At 40.9% G+C, this 20,790-nt stretch overlaps 1 protein-coding gene across 1 annotated transcript in view; it reads left to right on the plus strand.

Moving 5' to 3' along the window:
• The window catches only part of LOC103771874 (cytosolic carboxypeptidase 6-like), a gene marked incomplete at its 5' end in the record, with an annotated part of 103,240 nt that overhangs the window by 10,633 nt on the left and 71,817 nt on the right, over positions 1-20,790 (plus strand). The window contains one exon of the mRNA XM_008939193.1: positions 5,030-5,192. Coding sequence (XP_008937441.1) covers positions 5,030-5,192 — 163 coding nt within the window. The remainder of the gene's footprint in view (positions 1-5,029; positions 5,193-20,790) is intronic.

Consider the following 20,790-nt stretch of genomic DNA (forward strand, 5'->3'; position numbering starts at 1 on the left):
TGCCCTGCCATCAGTGAAAGGTAGAACTGAATCTTCTATCCGTCGATGGCTGAACACTGGGCCTGCTTGATATTTCAGCCATGTTTAGCATCTTTTCTTCCACTGATCCAGATTTACTGGGGTTTGCCTCCTACTTTTCTTTTTTGTGCAACCTGATTTTTTTCTGATGCTGTAGGCTGACAACTCCCCTGGGAAGTCACACATACACTGAGGATGAGGTTCCAGTAGTGGAAGCTCCTATCAAGCAAAACCACTCAGATTCCAAGTCCATCAGGATGCCAAAGCGTGGACTTGGGACAACTTCATTTTCAGATGCATGAGAAATGTGCTGTTCTCCCTCTTTGTCTTTTGGAGCCACTCTTGTGATAGATTGATACAGGCATGCAGATGCAGTCAGTAAAAAACCTACCCTTCCTTTGTGAATATGGACTGCCCAAGGCATTCATTCCAGAAGTTGCTAGCAGGATGATGGAGCAGTGCTGAGAAACAAGAGTGTCCCTCAGCCATACAGGAGCTGGCTAAGCTGTTGAGCTTGTAGCTAGCTACCAAGAGGTTGAATTCACTGAGGAGAGACACTCTGTGGTAGAGAGTGTCCTTACCAGCCAAGAGACAAGTCTGCCCCTGGAGACAGGGGTTCTGACACTTTGGGAGGTCTGACCAAGGGCCAAGATTATTTTTTTTCCTGCTTTGAGACAGCTCCAGAAAGAATTTGCGTTCTTTTTTTTTTTTTTTTTTTTTTTTTTTTCCCCTTATTTCCTTCCACATATCTCTTTGTCTCCTGCAATTTCTGAATAAGGTCCAACTGGTTTACAAATTTCTTTGTGCTCCCTGTCCATTAGCTGTCATTCCCAATGGGGAAACCAATCATACAGAAGGTAATCAGCACAGCATGGGGAAGAGGAATTAAATCTGGTAGGAAGGCCTGGGGAAGCTACCACTAATGCCCGAGATGTAGAGAGAAGGTCAGCACACCTTGAGGCTCCCGAGCGTATGTGCAAAATCCAGGTGTAATTTTCTGGTGGGTTTCTTCCCACCAGAAAGTGGGGAAATTCTTCACCCTTCTTGCTCTGCTTTTTAAACTTTGGATTCTTGTTGCTTGGCACCTCCTAACCCTGTAGATATTTGTTGTCTGAATTTACTCACTCAAGCTGGGAAGCAGTGTCCTTCTGTGAGCTTTAATTTAACTATATGGTTTAATAATGGATTACTGTTGATATTATACAAATATCCTTATTTACGTTATTTAAAGTCTTTGGTGTTTCTTTCCACCCTCCAGACTTTATTCTTTTTGCTGTTCTTGATACTCCCATGTGATTCAACCTTGGAGAAATAAATATTTGTTTAGGTCTTCTGCTTTGCCTGTTCAGCGTATGAGCCTAATGATTACTTCAGTTGAGCTTTGCAAGGATTTTAGGGCAATAGATTCTCACAGAAAAACAAGAGACTCACTTATGGACAACTTTACCTGTGTTCTTGCACCATCCCCACCCTGTCATATGCACACACACACACACACACAAATCTTTTCCATGAAAAAGGTTCTTTGCCATGATAACACATGGCTTTTCATAGCCAAACTTTTGTCTGTTTATTTCTCCACTCTATTTTTCTTGAAATGGTGAGTAAAAGGCTGGACTCAAGCAACTACCTGCTGCCCTTCCTTGTCACGAGTTGAATTTTCTTGAAACCATAATTTTCTTATTTTTGTCTAAAATATCAAATCACATTCTGGCTTAAACCATTTTCTCTAGAGCCCAAGCGCAAGCTGCTGTTTCAAAACATGCATGTGTTCATATTTGAAAGTTTTACACTGTTTTCTCTACCCCAACCTTCTTGAGTCAAATCAGAGACACTACTTTTTACTCAAGGGATCACGTTGGTCTATGCCACCAGTTTTTTGTTTGTTTGCTTGTTTGTTTTTCAAAATGAGGACAAAGTTAACCTCCAAAAATCTACATTTATGAACCCAAATGAAGTTTCAGCTTCTTTTTATTCCTGGAATTGCAGCACTACCTGGCCAAGAAATGAACAGGTGGTTTTATTAATTTTATTGTCATTTCAAGTAATTTTGTACAGCTGAAACTGGAGCTTTTCTATTAAAGAAAATAAAAGGAACACCATCCCCCAACAAAACCAAAAACATCAAACAACACAAAATAGCATTACAAAAACTCAAACACTGGAAAGATCCAAATTTTGTTGTTGTTTTTGGCCACATAAAAAGCCTTCCACAAATTATTTAAGCTACTTATACTTCACTTTTGAAATATGGCAAGTATAATTTTGCCAGTAACTAGATCCAACTTCTGAGCTATTTTCTGCCAGCAAGCAAAAATCATTTCAGTGAAGTAATACATCAGACTCTCTCTTCATCTATTTCCAGCTGATGAAGTTTCAGTTTATGGCAGAAATTGTTTTTTATTAGGCCCTGAGTACATGACCTGGCACTTGTACAGCTGAGTTTCATCTGACTACTATCACTCCAGTCCTCGAAGTCATCCTGCTGCTTTTTTTTTTGTACAATATTCAGAACGTCCTCCATAATGATGATCATTCCATAGTGTGTTTTCAGCAAATTTTGCTGGCATGGTCCTCCTTTAGCATGCTAAGACCTGTGATGATGAAAATATTATGTAAGATTTATCTCAGGAATCATCCTTGAGGAATTCAAGTCATAACCTTCCTCTAGCCTGATTGAAATCAGGGGAAATAGAGCTGAAAAGCACCTCATGTCCAACTGTATCCCAAAGATGCAAACTATACTCAGGAGGTACTCCTCCAATTTGTTCTTAAACTTAGCTGATGGGAGTCCATAGTCTTCATAGGTACTCTGTATTAGTAACCAAGTCTCCTAATCACTGGAGTACTTCTGTCTCTAACATCTGCCCTGAATCACTTCTCCAACATTTTCCTTGTTTTCACTGTGCCAAATGCAGGTGTAGCATTAGATCATTCCCCTTGAGAGTCATGCTTCTGCTCGCAAACCACAATACCACTTTCTGACACATTTTTTGTCTTCTTTGAGCTAGTTCCATGCACCCATATTCATCAGCTGATGCTTTCATGCATTAGAAGTTCCACTACAGGCATTCATTTGAACACGAAGCACTATCCATTGAAATCAATGTTTACTTGACTTAGGAAGTAATCTCCAGAGCATGATGATCTTCATTTCTGTTTCTGAATTTTAACTGAAGACATATCTTCCCTTGGTTTCTGGTCTCAGTATTCTTTTGAAGGCTTCTTTTGCAGGAAGCCAGAGAAAATTCTCTCTTGTAGACCTCCTTAAGTATTTTGTCCCATGTATCAAATTAATTAATTTCTTCATCAGTCCTTATGAGCACTTTGCCTCCTTGTCCCTTAGGTATTCAGAATATTGTCAAGTTTTCTGCCATGTAATTCAAAGGAAATTATATGATATGCACATAGAAGAATACATTCTGCGTCCAATTTACCACAAAGCTAAGTATTATGTTACCACAAAATCAAGTTGCATTTGAAAACTCTTGTATATAATGCTAATAAGAAACCCAATTCCATCTTATTCTAATTAACCTCAAAAGCCTTTCTTTTTATAATGAGAGACACTTCAAAACATTCAGAATGTTAAAAAACCCACAGGTATTTCCATTCTTTATATCTTCTGATGTACACTATTCATCAGGAATTGTTGCTCATTTCAATATTAGTCTGATTTTCTCAGTCCAGAGAAGTTTAACATTTTGCACCTAATTTGTAAAATAAGAAAGAAATCTTATTTTCCCTCTTGTGTGTTGTGGGTTTGGTTTTTTGTTTGTTTGGTTTTTTTCCATCTAGGTTTTGGTTTTGTTTTTAATAAGAGATGGACTTGATACATACTAACATTCTGTTAACAACAGAAGATGTCAGCCTTAAGTCTCAATAGGAGGGCCCTGGAGAGCTCAGAGAATTCACCATGTGCACAATGTCTGAAAAATAAGCTACATTAAGGGTCCTTTATGTTTCACTGGCAATGTAAAAGTCTTAAAGCAGGAGATATTAAAGCCTTTTATACAACAGATCCAAGTTAGATCTACTAAGTGCTTTTTTTGTTTTAAATTTTTGTTTTGTGCTGGTCAGTAGCTTGTGCTGAGCCCAGGTTGTCTCAGAGTGATGGTTATGAAGTTTGTAAATAGCATCTGTTAACCAAAACGAAATCAAGAATCCATTTCTCTGTCTAGTAGGTAGCAACAAGCTTGGAGACTTCAATCCTGAATATGAACTCCCTTTTAGTCAGTCTCTCGATGTCATGTCTTCAAAGGAGAGCTAAAACTTGTTTGTGGAAATACTGAATCCTCTGCTCCACCCCTTAAATGAACAGTCATAAAGTTGTAGGGTTCTTAAAGCCAGATTTTCAGTAATAGCAGAAAATATTGTCTTTTATACTGTGTTGCTAATGCTGTAAAATAGTGCAGTATATTTTTTCACCCAGAGAGCAACACCCAGTTAACATTTAAGTTAGTGAAGTGGAAATTTGTGGGACCTAATTTAAGAATCTGTCAAATGTCTTAGGTCAGAAAGTTTCACTGAAACAAAAATTTCCACTGTATTTCTAGGTTGCTTAAAAGAGTACGGGACTGAGGAGGATGGTTATGATACAGAGGAATGCAGCAGAGAGAAGGAATCCAATATTCAAATACTTGTCCAACTTAACTTTTGAGAATGAAGGGTCTGGAAGGTTCACTTTATAATTATGCATATGGTAGGCTTTCTTTGTGTTATCCAAAAGGGAAGGAGAAAAGCTGATTAAAATCACATAGCCAATTCTTGTTTACACTAGTTTGCTAGTGAACTGAGGTTAATTTCAAAGACTGCAAGGTTTTATTTATAGTCTATGTGCCAGAACTGTGTTTCCATTAATGGCCTTTCCAGGCCTTGTTAAGAAAATAGTGCAATCTCATATCTTGTAAATGTGAATTTAACTGTTTTCTTTTTTAACAGATTCCTTCCTAGCCCTTCCCTTGTTTCAGTCAGTAACTCCCTTGATGTCTCTGTGTTCTTCCTCCTGCAGTCCAGCACATCGTTCAACAGAGATGCTGTGAAAGCAGGGACAGGCCGGCGTTTTCTTGGTGGGTTGTTGAATGATACATCCTACTGCTACACCCTGGAAGTCTCATTCTACAGCTACATCTTGGGTGGACCTGCTTCTGCTGTCCCTTACACAGAAGAAGCATGTATCCTTTTGAAATGCTTCCTACTCATGCAGCACATGTGAGCTGAGCACTTAAGGTAAATACTTCTATCTCAATAAGAGTTTGCTGAGATAGGAACACACAAGTGGAAATGTGAGTCTGCTCCTGATGCTTTAATTTCCCTCATATTGATTCTCCATACTGTGGAAATTCAAGAAGAGAAAGGCATATTAGATCAAATAAGCCATTTCCCTCTTGTAGGAGATTGTCTCACACACTTATTATAGAAACTATTCCTGGAGAGGCTGTGATCCGTTCAAGTCCACGGTCTTCCATTTCTTTCTTCATTTCTCTCCTTATTCTCTCGTTATCCCTGTGTTTGTATTATTGTTTTCATAGCAAGTTGAAAGTGCATCTTTGGTACTGATTTAAAATGTCTTCTCCACCTTTGGACTGCAGCCAAAAGGCTCTAAAGGATCCATTAAGTTCTGCAGCTGCCACAGGCCCAGGTCTTGAACACTAGTTGACAAAGGAATGGAAAGCAAGCTCTGCAAATAAAACTGACAGTCATTCATGTTTTGGAGTGCCCAGGTAGAAGCAATGTCTCATTTCTCAAAACAAACATATCCATCTGGCTATCTCAATGTATCATCAGTTTGTAGAATTGTTCTGACTAGTCTTATGATCTGTCTTTATGTTTCTCTCTTTGTCACCGTGCTCAATCAAGTAACCACTGCCCATACTTCAAGCTTGGGTGTGTTATTTCATTTTGTCATTCCATCTTGGTAGCTTTTGAAATTTCCACAGGTTTAGAAATACTGTAGAAGGGAGAAAGATTAGCTGTGATTGCGGGTTTACCTCTCTATTGCATTTTGGAAGTTGAAGAAGGTTTACAGCTTTGGAGTAGTGAGGGAAACATTTTCATAAGACTTAATTCTTCAGCATCTATGCATATGTGCACACTGTGTGGGACTAAGTGTGAAACAGGGAGCAGGCAAAGTAATTTTTAATCATTTGGGGGTTTTTGGTTTGGCTTCTCCACTGAAAGTGAAATCTGAGGGAAGAAGGGGGCATGAATATATTAAGGTAACTTATTAGATTTAAGCATTTGGAATGCAAGCTCTTTTTTGCCCAGTTAGGTTAGCTATTTCCAAGGAATAGCTTTTTGCAATATACACAACTTCTTGCCACTGAGGAAGCAATTGTCATTGCTGTTATTTTTAGGTATTTGTTTTCTTATGTTGATATTTTGGCATTTTAAAAATGTTTGCCTTAGTTTAACCTTTAATCTTCCTCCTCACTTAGTAGACTCATTGTGATAACAACTGCTTATTTGTCTTCCTTATTCATAAAAAAGAGTTTTTGCAGTGAGGGGTGGGAGGACTCCCTATACAAATGAGATGGTGATTCCTCCTAAGATGTTTTTCTTCATGACTTGTAGGCCATGCTGGCTTAGTTTCCTTTTCCGTGAAGATTTTGGGTTTTCACTTCACATTACAGAGGTTTCAGGTGTGGGGACTAAGTTCCTTATATATTTGCTTGGCTTGTCTTCTGCAGACAGAGCTATATCTTTCTTAGTTCATTCATTGTGACCATCGGCACAAAAAACAGGCCTCAGATCACAGAGATCCTTGTTGGTGATGATGTATGGAAAGCTCAGGCTTGGTTTCTACAGTTATGGTTTCACCTAGCTGAGTGAAAAAGGAGAAGCTGATTTTGACTGGCCTGGCACACAGCAGGTAAAGAGGGTTCTTTGTCCATGTAGTACAGTCCACTGGAATTTTGCCCTGGTAGGTTTTATTATTTCCTTTTCAAGGGAAGGATTCTGTCAAGAGTGCTGCTCATGATAGCTCTTCCTCATGTGTGCAGTTTCGTAGTTAGCAAAAGAAATGGAGCTGCTTGAAGCAGTCTCTAGGCAGGTTTGCTCTAACACAGGAGGGACTGCATTTATGCACATCCTACCCTGGCAGGGGAGAAGTTCCATATCACTGAAATGCTTGTGACCAAAAGAAAAACAATTGCAGAACATTCCAATTTAGCCTGAACAGCTCTTCCAAGCTATTTGCAAGTCAGTGATTAATTAATGCTCAGATTTTTTTTAATGGACCTGAACCAAAGACACAGTCGGTCAGTTCACACTGGCCTCCAAGGACACGTGTGCTTTTATTAACTACCTAACTACATGCAGGCAGCAAGTCAAGCAAATAAATGTAGAAAATATAGTGAGCCCAAAAACCATGAACTGATAGGGCAAGTGTTCAGGAAATTTGCCTTCAAAGATGTGTTCCTTAGGACTTTGTTCATCCCAGTGTGATGTTATTGGGTTATGGGGTTTTTGTTTTGGTTTGTTTTTAGCAGGAACAGTATCAGGGAGGCTAGAACTGTTCAAAGCTTCTAGTGTTAAATTAAGAGACTGAAACACAGCCTCAAATTCAGGGAACTCATGGCCTCGAACTACAAAGCAGATTTCATACCACTTCAAGAAGCTGGCCATACTCTCTCCATGTAGAGACCAAAACAAATTAGGATCTGCAGGATCTACAAAAATATTAATTTAGCCTAATGTTTTTCCTGTTGACAGGTGAGAAAAGCGAACAAACTCTGAATAGTCTTTTGTTTGCATTGGTTTCAAGTAATTCAACCTATTAGCTTCTTCCTTTACAGCATTTGTAGCATTTGTGGCAAATAAGACCATAGTACTACCCCCTTTCATGCTATTATCTAAGTGAATTAGGTTTCCTGGGGGCTTTTTAAACCTCTTCATGGTCCTCAGGGTTTATGTGCTAACTCTGCCATCTATACAAACCTCAATGTAAGCCTGTAATAGATATATTCCTATACTAGTTAAGATTATGCATTTTGTTCAGACTTGTGTGACTGAACCATACTTTGTAATTATTGAGATAAATGGATACCTCACACGCATGAAAATGGGAGAAAGACTTCCTATGTGATCAGTGTTATTTGAATTCTGACATTGTTAGTGTGGAGAGTAACATTTTTCAGTAAGAAAAGTCAGAAAATAAGTTTTTAAAAAAGGAAACTATCATTAAAAGTGGAAATCTGTTTGAAATTACTCCCATTAGTATGACCAAATGTATTCTCCTAAATGAAATACCTCAAAGATTCAGAATCTAGAGGATTACACCTGGCATGTTCTATAAAAGTAATTTGCCCCTGAGGCTGTGCTGTGTAAATAAAATCCAGGAGTGAAGGACCGTCCATCGATCTGTGCAAGGACACCTACAGTGGGGTAACAGCATCCTGCAGAGTGTTGAATTTCTAGCCTCTTCTGTCAGAGTTAACATGGTTTGCATTAATTTCTTGGGCCTCAATTAGCATGATATCAGTAATGGAGCATCTCTTGTATTTTCATCCTGCAAACAAAGCTCTGCATCAGGTGTAGCTGGAAGTGTAACTTCCTGAGCATCCTGTTATACATTCCATCAGAAGTATGTGTGTGCCTGGTCAGTCTGTGTCTAACTGGCACATATCTGGTGTACGAGAAACATTAGGGATATGTTCTGTAAGCCTGGCCCTGCAGAGTACCCTACGATAACATATGCTGTAGATAACAGTGAATGGACTTTGTTTCAAAGGCATAATAAGAGGATTGTAGACTTGTCGGCTAGTTGCCTGGAAGTGGATGGAGAAATGTTTAAAACCCTTCTCACATGTGCACAGATTTGGTGGTAACTGATTAAAGAGGCAGTGCAGCAACAGCTCATTCAGCACTAGGTGAAGAAGCTCTAAAAGGCAGCAATACGCTTCCATTAAACCCCGTGTTTTACTAGGCATTTACAAGGCATGTAAACTGCTCTGTGACATTCACCACCAGCAGCTCCACTGCTGAGCTGCCTAGGTACATGCCAGCCTCATAACTAGGCATGGAACAAAGCAGAAAAGAGGGAGAGGAAGGATGAATCTCCAGCTGTAGGACGCTGAGTGCTGTTCTGGTAGCACACACGGAATTGCTTTCCACAAGAGCTGCTGATCAGCAGCTGGCACATTGTGACCTGAGAGTGGCCAGTAAAAAAGTCTCACATCAACAGTTTTAAAATCTATTTGGTTCGTTTTTTTTTTAGAGTGCTTGAACTGGATCTCCGCTGCACAGCAGGCAGCCCATCAGAAAGTATAAAAGGTTTTGCACTTCCGAAGACTAGCTACAAAGTAGGAAGATAAAAATGATGGAGACCAGGCAGGAACTGGTACACTTGTCACCTAGTAGCTGTATGGGAGAATAATCATCAAGATGAGTGGACATCACAAGTGTCAGTGTGTCTATGGCTTTTTTGTGTGTTTTCATCTTAATTCTAAGCTTCCTCTGGTTGGGGAAGGCCTGCATCCAAAGATGGGCCTTTAGTCATCTATGTCTATGGCCTTACTTGATGAAATCGTTTGAGTGGAACAGGACACTAGAACCCTGGGCTGAGGCTCTGGTGGAATAGTTCTTCTTTGTACAGGTTTTCTAAGCACATGGCTTGACCTCTTTGGTTTAGTGTCCACATTACAAGGAATGAATTTAATGAAACTTTTTTTTTTTTTGTATTTAAAACAAACAAAAAAACTGAAACCAAACAAACCAAAAAAACACCCACAAAACAAAAAGCACTGTTTTTGAAGCCATGGGTGAGGAACACAGATGAAAGGGACATTGCTAGTATTATCCCAAGGTAAGTCTTTTCACATGACAAACAGCTGAGAAATTACCTTAATACTTTAAAACAGCGTAGCCAAACCAACTTGGAAAGGCATCACTTAGTATTTTCCATTCCACTGAATGTGTTGAATTAGAAGCTTTGCATCCCTTAAACAAGGGTGTAGTTGTACTGCTTGAGCTCTCTCTCCTGTTTATGGACATAAAAGATGTATCTATGTGGCTACAGCCACCAAACGAAAGCTTGGGTTGACCAATGTCTCTTCAGGTGCCTAACAGGAGCTCATGTCTTGGACTCTTGGTGCAGTTGGGACCACTGGGTTCACTTTTATTCATCAAGCAGAACAGCAGCCTGCTGCTTGATTGGAGACTTCAGAAGTTAAATATCGTGGAGGAAACAGTCATTTGCTTAAATCCAGATTCCTTTCAGAGAACTTGGATCTCAGTAAATGCCTGTCCTGGGGAAAAGAAATCTGTATGCAAGCTACAATTCCAGTAAAAGCATCTATAACTTTTAGAGCTTCATGGAGCTCCCAGTCCTCTAGGGCAAAGGTACTTGGTTATTTTGGGCTTTTTTTACGTTTGTTTGTTTGCGTGTTTTGTGTTTTTGGTTGGTTTTTTTTGTTTGTTTGGTTGGTTGGTTGGTTTTGTTTTTTTTTTTTGTCAACTGCCTGTCCTGATCCTCCTAACTGTGTTAGTGACATCCTTAAGAGAAGATCCTTGTGAGCCAGATTATGGACCTTGCAGGTTTATTCCCACCCAGTAAAGGCACCATTACTAGCAAAAGCCAATGAGGTATGACAGGCTGATAAAGCTGAGGGAGTTCTGGAGAGGTTATCCAGTGTGGCTTATGTCTGAAAATGAGTTAAAGCTTGTTGCCAAGAGGATTTCAAAATAAACAGGACACATACTCAAGAAAAGACCTCCAGAGTTTCTACATCTTCTCCCTTCTGCTAAGCTTTAGAAGCAGGCTCCTTTTTGTGTGTTGCAAAAAATGGCATTAATCCTGTTTCTGCAGATTTTCCTAAGAGTGACCTCCTTGCAGATCAACTCCTCCAGTATTTGGTTATTTCTCTGTATTATGTTTTGGGCTGTCTTTGAGGAAAGAAAACAAAATCCTCTTTCAACTCTCCAGTCTGTGTGAAAGTGTCAAGGTTTACAGACACAATTTCAAATGCTCTTAATATTACTGGAAGCATAGAGTTAAATTATACAGTTATAAAGTTACTTTATAGTGATAATGCTGTCAAGCATCAATATCTCTGCCCCAGGGCACCATGGAAACTCAGTTAATGATATAAGAACCTGGTATTTTTCAGGGTTGCAGCTGTTGGCTCATACCCAGAAGGAATCTGTGTGTTTGCTCATATCAGGTATATACATGAGGACCTCCTCAAAGAAAAATTAAGAAACAGTGAAAGTCTGTTTAATGAAGTGCAGTGGAATTAAAGTGCAAAGCAGTGTGTAGTGTTGCTGTATACACACCTCTGTCCCTCACAGAATTCAATGCAGTGGACAGTGCTGTAGAAAAGTACTTATTTTACTGTAAGAGAGGGTGTTTGTGGGGGAAAGTGTATATTTGTATGTAGACTTGTTTATTTAGCTGCCTGTAGCACGGACTGCATCAATCTACACAGGCACCGTCTGGGAGTATCAGTAAAGAAATGGAAATTAAGGCATGTGACTACAATCAACTTAGGAATATCTATAATTTTTATAATGGATTTCTTACCATCTGTATCCCAAAGTACTTTGATAGCCTCAGATGAAAGATGCTATAAAAGTGCAAAGTGTTATTATAAAGGTGTTTTTTTCCTTTTAAAGAATTTTTTTTTTTTTTTTTCTGAAGTGTAGAATATCAGTCTTGGAAAACTTCTTCAAAGTATTTCTTGAGGTTTAACCATATGATTTCAGTTACCTTTTGGCTAGGAGCCAGGCATCAAATACTCTATGTTTGAGTGGGGAAATGGTCTTGCAGTTAACTCCTGCACTAAGAGTGGTCTTGAGTAACTGGCTCATTTCTCTGTGTACCCAGCTGATTTTCATGCTGCTTGTTTGGTTAAGTATCCACATGGCTTGCTTTGGGAAGGAAGGGAGACCAGGTCAGACTAATGGGCCTGTTTTAAATAAAAGTGAAAGGGAGTTTGTAAACTGAGGGCCTAGTCTTGAGGGGAGCAAAGCATCTGAGCTACTGAGAGTTTATGTGGCCTATCAGATTTTAAGCCACAAGTTAGACTGAGCACCAGGGTTTGCCTTTGAGCTGTGTTGTCCTAAGCACTGTAGAGGAGGACCTCATGAGGGTGTAGATTAATTGCCTTCCTCTTGTGTACACAGGTTTCTTTCCCAGGGATACTAAGGTACAGGAAAGAGATGAGATGGTGGCTGTAGGTAAGGGGAAGAGGAGAGATGGTGGTTTTAGGACCAGAATGTAAGCAGGCTGCATACCCAGACCCATAGAAAGGCTTTCAAGTCAGTTTTGGAAATAAATGCAGGAGCTTGTAATCTCTGAGGAGCAGAAAGACTTCAGCAGCTGTGAGCCTGGACTCAGGCTGGACTAGGGAATTCACAGAGGTTGACTTGAGAGCCATCAGCCTTTACCATTGTCCTGGGCTTGACAACAACCTTGTCTGGGAACAGAGATCTTGTGGCCAGTGGGAGCATAAGTGTCTCAGAGACATGTACAGATATCATCCCTGCTTCCTGATAGTTGTCTTCAAGTCGGTGCTGGCAGAGAACATGCTCTTTGGCCTAGGTGGGTCTGTATCCAGTGACACAGGAAGATCCTTATAAGACAGCTAAGATAAGGAAGCCCAGCTCTAAAAATGATCTTGTATCCAATGCAGCCTTTGGGGTCTCTGTTCAGACACTGCACATGCTAACTGGTGCCAAACTGCCACTGAGGTTTTACTGACTGAAATCCTCACCAGTGCTTTCCATTCAGGCTATCAATGGCCTACGTTTGCTATCAGGCCAGCTAAATCAGTGGCCTGAAAACACAGAACTCTCTAATTTAAAATATTTTTTGATGGTGGTATTTAACTGGTAAATTTTATTATTTTTTTTAATAATAAAATTGTTACTTTTTTCCATTAGTGTTTCTTTGGCATACAAGAGAAAATGACTTAGGCCTAGCACAAGTTATGCTTTTGCTGAATGGTTGGAAAGAGAAGTTGATTACGTGAGTGATTGCAGAGTTGTGGCCAATATAAACCAGGGGGGAAGCTCTCTCCAGGCACTGCTACCCTTCTTGGAACTGGCTTTCAATGTTTTGAATACCTCTCTTATGAAATTCCTTTTCTATAAGCTTGTATTTTTCCTTTATCTTTCAAGCAACTTAGAGAAAACTAAGCATATAGAATGGATAGTGAGGCTCTTGGGTGACCAGAACACCATACAAATGCTATTAGACCCATAGTTAAAATAATTCTTCAGTAAATGTTAAATTCCTATTAGTAACACTTGCTAAACTCAAGTGCAAAGGAAAAGGCAAGGCTAATCTGAAAGGCAACGGAGAGCAGGGCTTAAAAGATATTAACAATTTGTTGGAAATGTCTGAGGGGAGTGGTTAATATGACTAAAGAGTAATGTCTGTGGGTTGAAGATTTAAGTTGGGAGAAGGCTTTAGCCAGTCCTATGCTTTGGAGCTTTCCCAAATGTCAGTGAGAAAGAAGAAAAAAGAAGCTATTCAGAATAAGGTGTTTTTCAAAAAGCAGTAAATGGCAAAAATTGCAGTGTCTCTGTGATAGGTTTCTGCTTTTTCTGTGGTGATGTTCGTGTGTCTGCATGTTTGTCACCTTCTTCCTATTCTCTGTGTATCTTCTCTTCTGGCTGGATCTTCTCTCTTGTGCCTGCCTCTCTTGTGTCTGTATCCTCATCACCTTGTTTGCAGTTTTAGGTCATTACCCCTACCCCATGCTTTTCTGCCATCTCCTCTGAATTTTTGCAGCTGATGTTTCATCAGTCAGACACACCCAGTCTCTGCTTTTTGTTCACATCATGCTCTCTTTCACCTAAACTATTCCTATTTTCATTATATATTTTCCCACCTGAAGGCTCAGCAGAGCTTATTGGTGATTAAAGGGATTTATAGGGTGGGAGCAGAAGTTATTTTCTGATAACTACTTCTTTAGTCCCAAATACCAACATCCTGAAAGGGAATCAAAGTCATTTTTTAGGAATCTCAGCAAAGAAATGAGTGTCTTTCTGTCTATTTGTCTGTTTTTCTCAGCAGCTTGACCAATTGCAATTGAATTTGACAGTGATGAAGGTCTCAGAGATATTACATTCCTATGAGTTTCATGAAAAATAGCTGGCTGAATGAGTAGAGAGACCAAAATTAATCTCTCCAGTGGGGACAGCTGCATCTCTATTGTTAGAAACCAGAGGAGGACAGTAGGCATAAAAGTCAGAGGAAACAGATACCACATCTCCTTGCCTTCCTGGGCATGTCACTGGTGAGTAAAGACCTTGGTTCACTTTCCTTTTCTCTACAAATTTTACCCCTAACATGTCTGCAGACCTTAACAGAGAATACCTCATGGAATTCTGAAAAGCAGATTGCATCTTCTCCATCAAGCCACTATTGAAAGAGGCCAGAATCCTGGCAGGTAGAGTTCACAGGTGAAGAGAACCATTCAAGCCAAGGCAAATACATGTTCACTCCAAGCCAGCAGTGTTTCTTATCACCTAGAGGTAAAACTTCATCCAGGGTTCAGATCTACAAAGCCTGAATGCATTTCAGGCAGAAACTAAAGCTAATCTGCAGCTTTGATCTAGTGTTCAGAAACCTTTGTGTTTTGATAAGAGCAGGATGGGCCTGATTCTCCCATGTCTCATCTCTTAAAAGATGAACAGCCAAATCAGAACAGATCAAAACCAGTCCTTTGCTGTGTCTTTGCTCTGACAGAGGCCAAAAGCAGATGCCTGAGAAGAATATAATAATAGAATAAATGTATAACAATACTTCCCCTCAATATTCTTCCAGCAATTAGTGGTTTGAGGATCCCAGAACCAGAGATGTTGATTTATGTCTGTAGTAACACTCAGTGTATTTTTAGCATCCACAGCATTCCTTGCCACGGATTTCCACAGCTTAGTGATATCTTGTTGTTTTAAGCCTGCCACCTGCAAGCTTTATTTCGTGACTCCTAATTGTTATACTGGAAGCAACACTGATCCCCATCTGCCTTCCCCATGGCACTCATATCAGCAGCCTTTTTTTCATGTTTGAAGTCCTCTAGCCTACCGAGTTATGCACTGAGTGTGTAATGTGTACACCATAAGCAGAAAAATATTACCAGATCAGAATCATTCCTTCATTTCTAGAGTTGGCGTATCATCTTACACTTTTTTTTTTTCTAGGTATACACACCTGTACCAGTTGCCAAGCACTGGAGAATCACCTCCAGCGACTCTAATGGCAGCGTCTGTGTTTGCTGTGCATTATGATTTTCACTTGCACTCAGCATAAATCCTGCCCTGGTCACACAAAGCAGCAGGTATAAGCACCAAAATGAGAGATATGGCTTTCAGGTTCAGAGTACACACTGTAATCATCATGTGTTCAGTTCCTCATGCGCTTAACAGTCTGTGTTCTGCTGTATTCTTCCCATAAATTTAGAAGGGATTCAAATCCCCTAAATTTAGAAGGGATTCAAAGCCAGTTAAATTAACTCTTTGTGTTCAGCATAGGCTGGAGTTTTGGTCAGCTGGCTACAAGACTCTAGGAACCAGCTCCTGCTGGAGGAATATGTGGGTTTTGAAAATTGCAACATCCCAAATACCTTGATTTCTCTCATAATGATTGTTGTGCACCACTCTTCTCAGCAAACCAACTTCTGGATTACATGATCTCTGTCAGGTTGCATTCATGATTCTGTCAGACATTATTTCTTTTTTCTAAAACTAAAGCAACTGTCATCTGGTGCCAGAAAAGACCAAATGATAGGTGCCAATCCATTCATTTTTTCTCCATTGGCCAGTCCCTCAAGAAATCCAGTACATAGGTTAACTACTCAACACCGTTTATGTAGCAAAGCAGGATCTGCAGGGCTGAGTGTCATGTGTAACAAAAGCTTACATCAGACATTTGGCTGGAACAGTGTTGGAGGACATGTGCAAAGTGACATCTCTGCACTTGTATCAACATATGACAATCTCAAGGTTCTTTTCAATAAATCCTTAAGCAAGCCATTCAAGTGGAATGTATCTGGTTTAATCAAGGTAGAGGATGAAAATAGCTTGAAGGATCCAGTTGTCTTCCTGGTGACTTTCTAAAGGAGAGGCAGCTGGATGGCTAACACTGCTATACAGTGGAGCCAGGACTGCATGGTTCTGCCAGCCCAAGAGGAGAAATTCTACAGCACTTCAGTGCCATTATTCCTGTCTTCAAGCCTTTTCATCTTGGAGTTTCTGTGGATTTCTTCAGGGTCTGGTAAGTGGCTGGTTCTGTTGGCAGAATACAGCTTCAGTCTCCTTGTTTCTTACTGTCTAGGAGTAATATCTCCCCTTGAGAAGATGCCCATGACTGTGCCCATTAGAAATCTCAAATTCTTATGGTGATACTGTGAAGATTTGAGACCAGACTATTTCTGGGCCAATAGGTTTATCATTCTTGTGTCCCTTCTTCCTGACTTAATGATATCTCTTTGCACCCCATCCCTCATATGCCTGCCAAGTAGAATTTGTTGCATTGACTTTCTTTCCTAAGCCTGCCCAGAAGGACAGCTTTCCTTCAAATAGGACACAGAAAGGGCCTGTGTCTCTAGAACCATCAATATTTTTCTTGAGATGATAAATGAACTGCCAATAAACTGAGGCAGCTGCCAGATCCATCTGAGAAACAGACCTTCAGACCCGATTTATCCGTGCTTGGTTTTTTTATGTGTCTGAAAACTTCCAAGACACAGAGGACTAACCATTCTGAGACAGCCACTAAGAATTAGATGGTATAGATAGATACAGTAGGAGTTTATGGACTGGTTCAGATGCATTAGCTATTATTGTGTGCTAGCCTATCTCAAACAAGCAAATGGCTTGAGATTCATCATAAGAAACACCACAGGAAAGAAACAAAAGTCTCAAAGCAAGACCTAAATTCTCATACTTACTACATCATTTGGTTTGTTTTTCTCCACCTCTTCTGGTCTTTCTTGGCTATAATTCAGGTTTTTGCATATTCTCTGAAATTTGTGTTGTCAAGATTTTTCTAAGATGAGGCATGGCTGATTATGTTGTGCTGGAAGGATGGAACCAGTTCTTCAGTGAATGAAGTTTGTAGAGAGATCCATCTGTTTTTGAACCAGCTGACAGCTAGAAAAAGCAGACAGTCTTTGTGTTTAGGCTCCTTTTGCTGGGCAGCAGGGGTATGTGGGGGGATGTGTTTCACATACACTCACTCCAAAACTCTCCTGCCTATTTTTCTTTTGGTTCCAACCAGAGACAATCCTCAGAGGTATTAAGTTTGGGCAAGTTTTATGAAAACAGGCAGCTGAGGAAAGGGAAAAGGCTCAACTAACATCTCTGCTGGGGGAAAGGCTGGAGTGAGTTTAAATGTTACTACACACCAAAGGGTCTACAGGGGGGAGCTACAGTAAAATGCTCCAGCACAGGTGGATTTTCTTCTGGCACACAATCCATACTGCTGGAGAAACCAGGGGTAGGGACTGAGGCTCAGTAGCTGCCGCTGGTGGGACAGTTCCTTCCTATTTCAAACAGACCTGCCCTGATGCAGAGCCTGTGTGACCCAGCTCGAGCTCTTTGCTGATGGGTGGGGAACGCTTGAGCAAGTCCAAGGCAGCAAAACCAGTGAGGATGAACACTCGGTGTTAGGAGAAGAGTAGAGGCCTAGCAGCCTGGTGCCTCTTTACACCTCCCTGTAGCCGTTTCCCAGTGCAAGGCTGAGCCTAAGGAAGCCATCCATCTCCCCCTCCCCAGCTTGCCTGCCTGCCTGGGGCAGCACAGCTCATGGTTGCCTGTAGTTCAAGTGCCCTCTTCTGGCATGAAATGTTTCATTCCTCAGTGGCAGCCGGCTGCAGAGAAGTGGATGTTTTTCTGATGGTTGCTGAAATCACGAACAAAGCAGGTTTTCTCATCCCTTGCTTGCCCTTTATGTCCCAGGCTGCCTTGGCAGGCGGTAGTGGTCAGAGAAGAAGGAGCCTCCCTGTTGTCTCAGCCTGGCTAGCTTAAAGCTTTTCTCTGTGACAGGGCTATGGTGAGATTTTGTTTGCATCCCAGGTTATTAAACAAAGATGCTTTTATTCTCTTTTGTCTTTTTTTTTTTTTTTTTCCCTGCCTTGTCTTTAACTGGTGGAAACCTGTGGCTATCTTGATTTACACCAGCTGAGAATTTCGTGGCCTTTTCCTGCTTGTGTTTTCTGCTCTGTGTTGTATAAATCCTCTCTTGGCTATTCTTGACCTGTTGATGTCGATAGTCTTCACTGTGAATCCCAATGGGATCGAGATTTGACCTCTATTGATTGCCAGGGAATGTTTGGTGATGAAATACGGGGAGAGAAGAATGTGGAGCTGCTGTCAGAGAAGTCTCCATACTAAGTACTCAGTTGGAAAAGGAAAGTTTTGTTATGCTTGCTAATGTGAATTCAAGGTTAGCGGCACGCAGCACAGCAACTGCATCTGTCTGCAGAGGGATTTAAAATCAGCCTTTAATAAGAAAAAGGAGTTTCCTGCACTGCTTTATCACATCAGTTACCATCAGAGGCCTTTGCATGTGCTTAGGATTTTTCTCTATATTTAAGGTGCATTTCAAGCCATAATTGATTATAGCTGAATTTGTGTTACAAAGTAGGGAACAGCAGGTCAGGACTTTTAAGCTGTGAGACGAGACAGAGCCTGATTCCCATTTAGATCCTTTATAGCAGAAGGGTAGTGTTTTTTTCCTCTGGTAACAAGCAGTGTCTCAGCTATTGAGTATAACACTGTATTAATAATTCTGTACTGATTGTAGGCTTTCTGAATGCAGATCTCTCACACAGAAGATGGATTGGCATAAACCAGTTTAGAAAGCACACATACAATTTGTACTGCCCTCCACTGGGTTTATGTGGAGTAAAAGGAGCTGGAACCAGGATTGCCAGATTTTGCAAAGTGCCAAGCTGGAAGTGAAAATCCAGCTTCTCCCTTCAAGGTGAAAAGGACATAGGAGATTCTGGTGGGTTTGGTCTGCCAGAGGATCTTCCTGCAGCAGTGGTCCCTCCTCTGCTATGTGCACTTTAATACTGTCATATGCTGGCATTGTTTTTTCCTAGTCACGTCACTATTAGTAAAATAAGGTTTCAGGACTGAAGCTGAGGAAATGTGGCTTCTAATAATGTGATTTTATTTAAACTCCTCTGCCTATGTTTCATCTTGCATTCCTTCCTTCTCAGTCCTGAGCGCTTAGTTTGTGTTTAGATGGAGATGATCTCTGGCTGAGGATAAGTTCAGCACCCTTGCAGGATCACCACACCAAACCCAGGAGTGCAGGGACAGATAACATCCCATGCCAAGAACTGAGATGAGACAAGCTAAGAGTTTCCAAGCCAATGCAAGCTGAGATACTAAAGGAGGTAATGTGAACAGACACCACTGAAGACAATACTCAAAATTTACCTTATGACTTTCAAAGGGATTACACCAAATATGATATAAGGGTAAAATGAGCTTAATTACCTTTTAATACTTCACTTTAAGGCTGCTGCTCTGCATAGGGAAATCTGTGTGTGAGTGTGTGTTCATGTATTAGATATAGATGCATACCAGAACTTTCTTCTTTTTTTTTTTTTGAGTATGTTCTCAAGATTCACAAAGGAAATGAATTATGACAAAGAGAGAAACTCGCAGGCCTCTCGGTGTGGGGGAGCTCCAAGACACCAGTGCAGGGAACAAAGATGCCCCTCTATCTGTCCTCCACAGACAGCCCTGGAACTGGAGCAGCCCAGGGTAATGGTGCTGAGAAGTTGGTATGATAACAAGGCAAAGCAAAGTATAGGCTAACAGGATGACAGCACAAGGCACCAAAAATAGGTGGCTTTTGTATGACTATAATAGCACCACCTGCTTTCAGAACGTTAGTCATCCCGTAAATGTGTCCATTCCAGCGAATATTCTTGAGGGAGCTGACACAGAAATCCATAGAAACGAGGCACGGAATCTGAGCAGAGAAAAGGGAGAAGAGCAGGGACTCGCCAGGCTGAAAGGAGCCTGCTGGCAGGGGGGGAAAGGAGCAGCCTGGAAGTGTGTGCGTGCATGTGTGGGTGTGTGTGGAGTAGCAGAGAAGTACGTATGCTTTCAAAGGGAAGAATTTGTTTCCTTCTCATCAAACCTCAGCCCCTGCTGCTTTCTTTGATTTTTCTCTAGCAGGGCCAATCTAGGCACTCAGTGATGATAAATAACCCAGTATTACAAGGTGACATGCACAATGACACGATAATATGGAGAGAAAGAGAAGAACCCAAAGGGACAGAGTTTCTGTGAAATTTATTTCCCAAGTGTACTGTGCAGTGCAGGCAGTTTGGGAACCATGTCCCACTGGCTCCTGCTGCAGCCTGGTAGAGGTCTTAGAGGAGCCTGACAAACCTCAAGCCCTGCTAGCGTAAATCCCAAACCCCTGTATTTTTCCTAGTGAGCTTTGTTTGCAGCAGCCTTGATAGGATGTTTCAGTCCTGGTTTGATTGAGGGTATCTGGGGACCTTGTCTTTGATCTGTAGTTGAGGGGTAGCTTGTCAGGATAGCTGTGCTCAGCTCTGAGCTCCACCACTGACTCCTTGCCTGGCCTTGGGCGAGCCAGGCTTTCAGATTTGCCATCGTAACGGGTTTTTTAACATTGCATTTGTGTATGATTTTCTGGATTTTGTGAAAGCAAAACTGAGAACAGAAGTGTTGTTGTGCTGACACACACGGTACATCAGCGGGGCCAAGAAGGATGATGCTGCTTGGGCTAACAGAATATCAAGTTGTTGTTCTCTGTTGGACCAACATAGGGAA

This window comes from Merops nubicus, unplaced genomic scaffold, assembly GCF_000691845.1.
Source record: "Merops nubicus isolate BGI_N331 unplaced genomic scaffold, ASM69184v1 scaffold11804, whole genome shotgun sequence".
NCBI lineage: Eukaryota > Metazoa > Chordata > Aves > Coraciiformes > Meropidae > Merops > Merops nubicus.